This window comes from the organism of the source record quoted next, unplaced genomic scaffold (assembly GCF_019419815.1).
Source record: "Pyrus x bretschneideri cultivar Hongxiangsu unplaced genomic scaffold, Pyrus_bretschneideri_v1 Contig8, whole genome shotgun sequence".
Classification (NCBI taxonomy): domain Eukaryota; kingdom Viridiplantae; phylum Streptophyta; class Magnoliopsida; order Rosales; family Rosaceae; genus Pyrus; species Pyrus x bretschneideri.
Genome location: NW_025999820.1, coordinates 2,707,901 through 2,717,993, shown reverse-complemented (window position 1 = coordinate 2,717,993; position 10,093 = coordinate 2,707,901). Strand labels below are relative to the sequence as shown.

At 38.1% G+C, this 10,093-nt stretch overlaps 1 protein-coding gene across 1 annotated transcript; it reads right to left on the bottom strand.

The window, feature by feature from the left end:
- Positions 1–218: 218 nt before the first annotated feature.
- Positions 219–2,124, bottom strand: LOC125473139 (pathogenesis-related protein PRB1-3-like). The gene is made up of 3 exons (XM_048575545.1): positions 2,049–2,124; positions 1,697–1,818; positions 219–827 (listed from the first exon to the last, which is right to left on the bottom strand). The coding sequence occupies exons 1-3, from the start codon at positions 2,122–2,124 to the stop codon at positions 219–221; spliced, it is 807 nt and encodes a 268-aa protein (XP_048431502.1).
- Positions 2,125–10,093: the final 7,969 nt, after the last annotated feature.

The window sequence follows — 10,093 nt, the reverse complement described above, 5'->3', positions numbered from 1 at the left end:
TAAAAGCCATTTCTTTTGTGTAAAAGTGGGGTCAACGGACAACCTCAATTCATAATTTTATTACATAGCACATCATCTCAATAGCCCTGTTGTATAATTAATTCCTACATTATACCTCTACTAAAGTAATTAGACTATTGGTAATGATCAATTAATCATCAAAACAATAATCCAATTTCAAGTGCTGGTAGTAATTCATGCATGCACCTCCTAAATTTCTAATAGGGTTTCTCTCCAGCCCAATTCCCAGGTGGATCATAGTTGCATATGATGAGCTCCCCTGCTCCATTGCTACAAACCTCTCGTGCACAACCCAGACGCTTTGTGTCCTTCCACACCATTTGCGTGTAATGCCCACACATCTGCCCGGGTTTGCAACTATTGGTCTTGTAATCATAGAACAACTTCTCATGTGACCACGAATTCACCGCGAACCTCGCTCCCCATGGTTGTTTCCCGCCGCCCCAGAAGATGTTCTCCCCATAAAGGCCCATCGAGTGTACCATCCTGCAGTCTATGGTCGCTCTCGTTTTTGTGTAAACCCTAGCAACCGCTGCTAGTTTTTCGTCCCACTGCAAGGGCGGTAGGCCAATTTTCCGTCGTACATTGTTGTGAACCTTTAAAAATTCTTGAGGGTTTGCTGTCGGAGCACGGAGTATTGGATGATGACGAGCTTTTGTCGCCTCAAGATATATGCTAATGCATAGGAAAGTAAATAAAATTGTTACTCTGCTTTCCATTGTTGTTACTGTTCTTTCAAATTGTAGGTACTCTATGCCTCGACTTGTAAGTTGTATAAATAAGCTGATCAAAAGCTTCTCAAGGTCCTTTGAAATAACAAAAAACTGTTAAGTTGTTTTTCTGACTAGTTCTTTCATTGGTTCCCTATATTATATTGGAAAGGTTTTAGCTAATTAGTTTATTAACAATATTAGTGCGTTATAACTTATAACTAATTAACATAATTCCATGTTGTCAATTTTAGTCAGTGGACTGTTTGAACTTTGAAGGTCATTTTATTTTGAATTTTCATATTTATCTCATCCACTTGTAAATAATGTATCTTTAACGTATAAAATTATAATTGAAAGCCTTTCAATTTCTTAATTTTCTTTTGAATATCATATGTGCAAAAAATCATTTGAAATCAGAGAATTTAGGGTTTAGGGTTAAAGTAATTTCGCTGCTGCATATTCATGAAAAATCGTTCATTTATTTAATTAATTTGGGTGACAAAACCATTTCCTACTCGAATGAGTTTTTTTAAGCATGGCCTTCAAAAGAAATTGATTATAAAATCTATATCTTAAAGATACAATATTCACAACGAGTGAAGTATGTTCACGGAAGAATAAGTAAGCACAGAGGAATGTAAGTATTTTATTTTATTTTATGATTGCATGGGATGCAAGTATTATCCGAAAAATATATTGAAGACACGAAGAATGAGAAGAAAATATGGTGGAGCGGGGGTGGGCGGAGCCATGTTTTGGGCTCCTTTGGGATGTAGCCCATGGAGGTATTTAGAGAAGAAAGTAAATAAAATATGTGTTGTTGTTTGAACTGTCTATTTTTAAGATCTTACATGTTGTGTATTTACAACATTGTTATTGCAAGAAATTTTATCTCCCTGAACATGATCAAACGAAACCCGTTCAAGGACATTGAATTGGCGGTGCTACATGTCAAAATCTACTTTTCGTTCTTGGTAGAATTTTTCTATCCAGCCTTCTATCAGCTTAATTTCAGTTTCCCTTTGCTCAATAAACCACTTAGGATCTTCTTTTGTTGGAAAACGCAGATCTAAGTGATGTGCACCTGAGAAACGAAAAGCAAAAGAATTTTACTTTTAAGAGAAGAATACTGCAAGCTGCTCTAAGCCCCTAACGGGGCGCCATATTGCAAGAACAGTTGAGGCTTCAAGCAGTCTCTTGTTTTTCTGAGTGCTCAGATGACAACTATTAAAAAAGACGTCTGACCACTTGAGAAGGCAAGTGTTCAGCGCATGGTTTGGCTTTGTAAGGCCAACCGTCAAGTAGAGAAGATGCCTTCTTCAGCAACAAGAGCGACGACAGTTTCAGATACATTCTGCAGGACACTGTAATAGATATCATTCACAGCCATTAGAACTCAAATAATTAATGTTCGACAGCTCCAATTGCCAAACCATATTTATAAAAAAAGAAAAAAAAAAGAAAAAAAAAAAAAAGACAATAGTTACCTGCCACCACTCCAAGGATCCAATAAGCCTTTTTAAAAAATGATGGCGATTCCAAACGCTTTCAAGGTGGCCATAATACACTTCAATTGAATTGCCAAGAGTATCGGTATCAAACTATAAACGTTTTCAAGGAAAAGACAATCGCCTATTTAAGAAGCTAAGGAACATGCAATCATTCACATTCTCCAGACAGCAGTGTCAACCATATAGATTAAAGAATGGTTTGAAAGATAAAATTATAGGAAGTAGCTGCTTCAAATTTCTAGGGTTTAGAGATTTTCAAAAATCTGGGCAGTTTCCCGAATGGGCTTTTTTCTTATTTGCCCGAATTGGGTGTTTTTTTAATTATTTTTTTGTAATTTTCCTGAATGGCCTTTCTTCCCAGTTATCCGAATGGGCTTTTTTCTTGTTTGCCGATGGGCTTTTTCCTATTTGACCGACTAGGTTTTTTCCTATTTGCCCTAATGGCCTTTAATTGCCCGATGGGATTGCTTTTGTCGGCCGATAGGATTGTTGTCCTGCCCGATGAGACTATTTAGTCCGAACTGTAATAAAAAAAGATTATATGTTTTATTTCTACCTTTCTTTCCTTATATGCATTTTGTCTTTCTTTTCCTTAAAAATTGACATTTTAGCAATTGATATTTGTATTTTACCATTTAAACCGATTTCCTAATATCTTTGTGTATGGGAGAATTCATCTTGAAATACTGTTACCCAAAAACATTACCCGGCTCTTCGTTTCCCTCTTTATTTCCATGCCGTCTATACAATGAAGGTCGAACGAGACAAAAGCTAACATTCACATAATTCATTTTAGCAATTGATATTTGTATTTTACCATTTAAACCAATTTTCATAATACCTTTGTGTATCAGAGAATTCATTTTGAAATGCCGTTACCCAAAAACATTACCCGACTCTTCGTTTCCCTCCTTATTTCCACGCCGTCTGTACAATGAAGGTCGAACAAGACAAAGGCTAACATTCCCAGAGATCCATTGATTCCTCTAAGAAAACTCAAACCCTAAATCACTCCTTACTCACATAGAGACATCTTCAACATCTAAAGCAAATCTGCACAAACTCTATAATCTCAGGCCTTTTCTACAACCTATTCACCCTCTTTTAAATATTAATAGGGCCAGCCACCTAGTTAAGGAGGATACTAGTCCCTTCTCCTCCTCTAGGCTCATCGGTGTTTTAAAAAATGCACCTTAAGACGCCCCCTATGCGACTTCCAAGGCAGGGCGATGATGAAAATGCCTCGGCCTAGCAAGAGTAGTCTTAAACTCGCCTAGACATGGTCGAGGCGCATCTAAGCACCTGAGGCGTTCAACTGCGCGTGTCCTTTTTTTTTATCTTTCTAAGTTGCTGAAATTTGACCGAAATCTTTTTAGTTGCAAGGCTAGTTTCATAGCAAAAAAGATGAAGAAGACAATGTTGAAGCGAGTAGTTTTTTTTTTTTTTTTTTTGCTAAGTTTTCGTTTTCTTTGTAGTTTTTTTTTCCTCTTTAAACTGACTCCACTTTTGTAGACATTTATTCCCCCACCATCTTCCTTTCTAATAACTTTTTGTTTTAATATTTTTTTTGCTCATAGACAAGATAGATCTCAAAAGATAAGTATAACTGGCTAGCAGGAAAAAAAAAAAAGATAAGCATCTTTGTGTTTTTATTATTTTTTTGTAATATTATATTATTCATTTCTTAAAAAAAAAAATTCTATATGTTGTAGGTCTATTTGACTGAACTGTATAAAAGACAGAAAGGGAGAGGGGCCAGAGCAACAAAGAGAGAAAAGAGATATGTAATTCTGAGGTGTGTGTGTGTATCATCCCTTTATGCCTTTATTTATGGTAGTAAGATAGGTAGAATTCTTAACCTAATAGGATTACATCTCTAATAGGAATTAAACTACTAAAAGGAATATACAAGATACTCCTAGATATACTAGGATTTACACAATCATAGTCCTAATACAATAGGATTGCAACACTCCCCCTTGAGTGTGTAAATACTCAAACAAAACGTTGCGTCAGATCTTTAGCAAATAAGGTAGAACAGTTGATGAAGTCGTCGGCACGATGGGTGAATGCAATTCTCAGATATAAGAAAGTAAGTATGCATTGGTGGTAAAACTCACAAAACCTCGCTATGGTAAAACCCAAGGCACAGGGAAAACCCATAGACTAAGGAGAAAAGTGAAAAGTATGCATAATGTCTAAAACAAATGTCAAACAGGACGAAAGTAGTGAACTCAACGAAGTATAATCATCCCAGGATGGGTGCTCCATCAAAACCTCATTAATAGCAAAAACCCAGTGGGAAAAATGCTCACAATTGTAGGAAAAAATATACATTAAGATCAAGTGAGTATGCTTCAGGATACTTCCCATGAGTTAGGCATAACTTCCAAATAAGAGGACTACAAGCTATTCAACTTAGATAATTTACGCATACCGATTCCTTGGACGAGCTTTTGAAAAGTAGACTTAGGCAATGACATGGTAAAGAGATCGACCAGGTTGTCCTCAAAATGGATTTGCTTGATTTTAATGTTCTCATGTTGTTGTTACTGGTAAGAATAAAAGAACTTTAGAGCTATGTGCTTGATGTTATCTCCCTTGATGTATCCCTTCTTTAACTGCTCAATACATGCTGCATTGTCTTCAAAGATCATTATGCGAAGGTCAACGACGGAAGTAAGACCACTAGTGCTTCAAATATGTTCTATGACTGCTCTCAACCAAAAGCACTCTTGCAAGGCTTCATGCAGGGTGAGAATCTCATCATGGTTCAAAAAAGTCGCAACTAGCATTTACTTGGTAGACCTTCAAGATATATTGGTGTCTCCAACGGTAAATACATAACCCATTTGAGAACATGCCCTATGTGGGTCAAACAGATAACCAGCATCTGTGGAACCAACGAGGTGGGAATCAACCTGGGGACTGAGGGGGCGACGACTCTTCTTAAGGATTCGTGGGTGTAGAACAAGCGCAAATCCGTCGTACTCTTGAGGTAGTGAAAAATATCTTTAACACCATTCCAATGTCTGCATGTAGGCACATTGATGTATCTAGCCAAAAGATTAACAGAGAATGAGATGTTTGGTCTAGTGCATTGAGCCAAGTACAATAAAGCATCAATTGCACTTAGGTATGGAACTTCAGGCTCCAAAATCTCTTCCTCATTCTCCTTGGGACGGAAGGGGACTTGTTTAGCATCTAGAGTCCGAGCGACCATAGGAGTACTCGAAGGCTTCACTTTATCCTCATTAAAACATCGCAACACCTTATGGGTATAGTTTGATTAATGTACTAAGATTCCATCTGAACAATGCTCGATCTCCAGGCCAAGACAATATCAAGTTTTCCCAAGATCTTTCATCTCAAATTCTGATTTCAAGTGAACGGCAATTTCCTCAAGCTCTGTGAAAGTTTCGATGAGGTTCATGTCGTCGACATAAATTGCAGTGATCGCAAATCTAGAATGTGACTTCTTAATGAACATGCTTAGGCATAGTTCGTTATTCACATAACCCTGACTTGTCAAATAGTCACTCAGACAGTTATACCACATCCACCCAAATTGTTTCAATCCATAGAGTGATTTCCTCAATCTAATAAAGAGAGTGTTCTATGGTCTAGAACTATTTGAGACGGTCAATAGAAGTTCTTCTAGAACTTTCATTTATATTTTTGTATCTAGATCTCCATAGAGATACGCAGTTACCATGTCCATAAGCTTCAGATTTTCAAAAACTACCAAACTGATAAGGTAGCGGAACATTATGATGTCTATTACGGGGGAATACGTCTCCTCATAGTCAATCCTAGGGCATTAAGAGAAGCCTCGCGCTACGAGGCGTGCTTTGTATCGTACTATTTCATTCTTCTCATTAGGCTTCCTCATGAAAATCCATTTGTAGCGCATGATCTTCACATGTGGTGGAGTAGGAGCTAAATGCCCAAACACCTTACGTTTTGCAAGCGAATTGAGTTTGACCTTGATTGCTTGTTTCCAGTTTGACCAACCTATTTTACGTCGACATTCATCAACGGAACGTGGTTCAATGTCATCGTTAAGCATGATGTTTGAAGCAACAGTATGCACAAATGCATCATCGACAATCATCTTCTTCCGATTCTAAACCTCATCTCATACTGCGTAACGGACCGAAATCTCACAATTCTTGGGAGACTATATGTCTCATTTAAAACATCACCGTAATCTAGAATAACCTCATGAGTTGGAACAAATGAGTAAGCAATGGTTGGATTCATACTAGGGACACTAATTTATGCCGTTTTCCTCTTTTGGGATTAGAAATCCTTTGAACCAGGAGGCCTGCCACGCTTCAGGGTAGGAGCAGGTGATTGGCTAGCTGCCAGTGTACCTTGTTGTGTGGGAGGTGCAATTACCTCACCCTCAGGAACGATCCAGCCTTCTAAGGCAGTGTTACGGTGTATGTTAAGTATGTCTATCCTTCCAGGTGCATTTGCAGCTGGTATATGTGATCGCGTCACCTTTGCTAGATTAGTAGAAGCATCTGACATGCTTCGAGCGATGCTCTGAAGATCTAAAATACATCGCACTTCAGTTTCAAATTAAGGGGTACGAAGATCTAAATGAGACATAGTGGGAGTAATCCATGACAAGTCGCGGTGTTCTACAGGAATGTTAGTCATCTTATCTCCCCCTAACGACAGGAAGACTATCTCATCAAAGTGATAATCCACAAAACATGCGGTAAAGAGATCTTTTGTTAAGGGCTCTAAGTAGCGAATAATTGATGGTGAATCATAATAAACATAGATTCCCATTTTTCTTTGAGGACCCATTTTGGTATGTAGTAGTGCTATTGGCACATAGATTACGCACCTAAACACACGTAAATGCGAGATGTTAGGCTCGTATCTAATAACCAACTGTAATGGTGAATGAGGTTGGGTAGCGGTGGGCCTCAGGCGGACCAACGTAGCTGCATGCAATATTGCATGGCCTCAGGTAGATACCGGCAAATTGGTTCGCATAACTAAAATATGAGCTGTTGTTTGAAGGTGCTTTATGAAAGCTTCTGCTAGACCGTTTTAGGTGTGGACATAGGGTACAGGATGTTCAACATCAATCGCAACAGACATGCAATAATTGCCAAAAGCCTATGATGTAAACTCTCCAGCATTATCCAGTCGAATCAACTTGACCGGATAATCAAGGTGGTGAACCTTGAGCTTAATAATTTGTGCTAGGAGTTTCACAAATGCAGCACTGCATGTGGACAATAAGCAAACATGTGACCATTGCGTCTATGCATAAAACAACACCATGAAGTATTTAAATGGTCCACATGTTGGTTGGATAGGTCATAAATATCCCCTTGAATCCTCTGAAGAAACTTAGAGGGGTCGTGAATAATCTTTGTAATTAAGGGTTGAATGTTCAACTTCCCCAGGAGCATGCTTTGCAAAACGGATGGCCGGGATAAGATTTCAAGTGATGCCCATGATATACTTCAAGGATACGACGAATCATATCTTTTCTGGGGTGTCCTATTTGGTCATGCCAAAGTAGTAGAGGGTCTTGGAACCCAGCCATAGGGTCAGCCACACAGTGTGTCTTGAGTGCTCAAATGGTCGTTATGTATAACCCACTCGGGAAACGTTCCAGCTTCTCGTGAATACGCTTCCAACTATATTCGTAAGAAGTGATACAAAGAAATTTAGAACCATTATCTTCAGTGGTTTCACCATGATATTGATTATCTCGAATATCTGTAAAACTAAGCAATGTTCTTCCGGAACGTGGAGAATAGAGTGTCTCTTTAATGGTTAATTCAATACCATTGGACAACATAATACAGGCCTTTCTGTATCCTTCTATAAGGTTGGATGGGCCTGAGAGGGTTGTCAGAGATGCATTCTTAGGAAGGAAGTTAGTAAAATAGTGTTTCAAACGCAATATGGTGTGCGTGGTTGCACTATCAACCAAATAACTAACTTCCCCACTAGTTATACCTAGAAATAAATTAATTGAATCGGTCACATGCATAAATATAATTCCATTCATTCAATTAATCAATTCGAGAAATAATATCCATAAAATATTTACCATTGTTCAAAACAAACCAAAACCAACAAATAATTCTAAAGACTTAGAAAAATTGTCCAAAAATTAAACCATAAACCTAAAATTTAGGGGAGGGTTCAGCCATTCCTAGTGGGTTCAACCACTAGGGGTATAAAACACCCTAACATGACTTAGAAAAAATAAAAAAAATTATTTTTCATAGGAGTGGATGCCTCCTTAAAATCTGAAACCTCCAGAGTTGTAGTAACATATTTGGGATGTTCCAAATGCACAAAGTTAGTCTCACGATAAGAATGATACTTGGCAATAGCCTTGGGGGTAGCTCAACATATGTGTGACCAATGATCCTTTGATCCAAAACGGTAGCACATGTCCATTTCAATGGAATCCGATTAAATGATAGCTTTTCCCTTATTCTTGAAGTTTAGGGCCTTTAGGGCAAGGGGTTGGTGCTTCTAGGTCAAATTTTCTCCCTTGGATGGCTTCTGTTCGACAGACCTTGGGCTTGTGGTGGGCCTTGATGCCCATTACCACCACCACGACAAGGTTCCCATAGGTTATGGCTGCTAGAATTGGTCGCATGCGCTTCAAGCGGAACGTTCGAGCCAGTAGGTCGAAATTGATGATTCTTCATCAAAAGCTGGTTCTGCTTTTCAATGAAAAGTAGAATAAATATCAAATCCAAAAATTTGGTGAGCTTATGTGCCCTATATTGTTGTTGTAAGACAACATTGGTGGCATTGAAGGTCGAATATGTATTCTCTAGGAGATCCTATTCAGTTAAGTCCTCTTTACATAACTTAAGCAGTGATCGGATTCTACAAACTTCAGAGTTGTATTCATTCACAGACTTAAAGTCTTGGAAGCGTAAATGTTGCCAGTCGTGTCTTGTTTCAGGCAAGTAAATGTCTTTCTGGTGATTGAAACGATCCACTAGAGCAAGCCAGAGGGGACGTGGATCCTTCTCTGGAATGTACTCAGTTGGCAGTGCATCATGGATGTATCTTTGGATGAAGATCATAGCAGTAGCTTTCTGAGCTTCATCGACAGGTTCATCGTCAATTGGTTACTCGATAGTAGCTTTAAGGCTCTTTGCAGTAAGATGGAGCTTCACGTCTTGAACCCATTTTAGGTAGTTTCTTCCAGAGACTTCCAAAGTGGTGAAATCGAGCATGTTCAAGTTTGACATGTCCCTAAACAAAGGGTACAACAAAACATGGTTAGTCATATGGAAAACCATAGACATACATTGTAGAACATTCGGGGTTCTATAGACATGTATTAGTTTAATTTAATCATGAAAGCTATAGAGTTTCATGTGGTAAGTTTTGAATAAATACTTCGGGTTTCAAAGGCACTAAATTTGAAATGATAGGTTCGATTTAGTTATGAACATTTAGTTCATATAAGGGTACCTGCAAGAACACATCATACAATCTACAATAAAGTGTAGTGAATTTGTGGATTGCTTCAGGAACCCAAGTGTAAGTGCATCGGGATTACGAAAGATAGTCAACAATTTCAAAGAAATGAAATAATTTATTAAATCGTTAATGCTAAAAAGTGGACTTCAGGCAAATAATTTTGGATTAATTGTCATACTAATGGATTGCTGGTCACTTTAATTAATTCAATAGATTGGACCATACAGGGTCGATTATAGAAGCAAAAATAATTATAACATTCGGGTTTAAATTATAAAGAATGCCAAAAATAGCATTGGAATTGAAAAACCATAGCCCAATAGCATTGGGCTTGCGTGTCGTGAGTAGGGCAAAGCC

Coding starts and splice junctions, on each gene's coding strand:
- LOC125473139 (XM_048575545.1), bottom strand. CDS start 2,124: ATGGCTGTGAATGATATCTATTACAGTGTCCTGCAGAATGTATCTGAA. Junction 1,819..2,048: donor CGCTCTTGTTGCTGAAGAAG/GCATCTTCTCTA, acceptor TTCGTTTCTCAG/GTGCACATCACTTAGATCTG. Junction 828..1,696: donor AATTCTACCAAGAACGAAAA/GTAGATTTTGAC, acceptor GTTATTTCAAAG/GACCTTGAGAAGCTTTTGAT.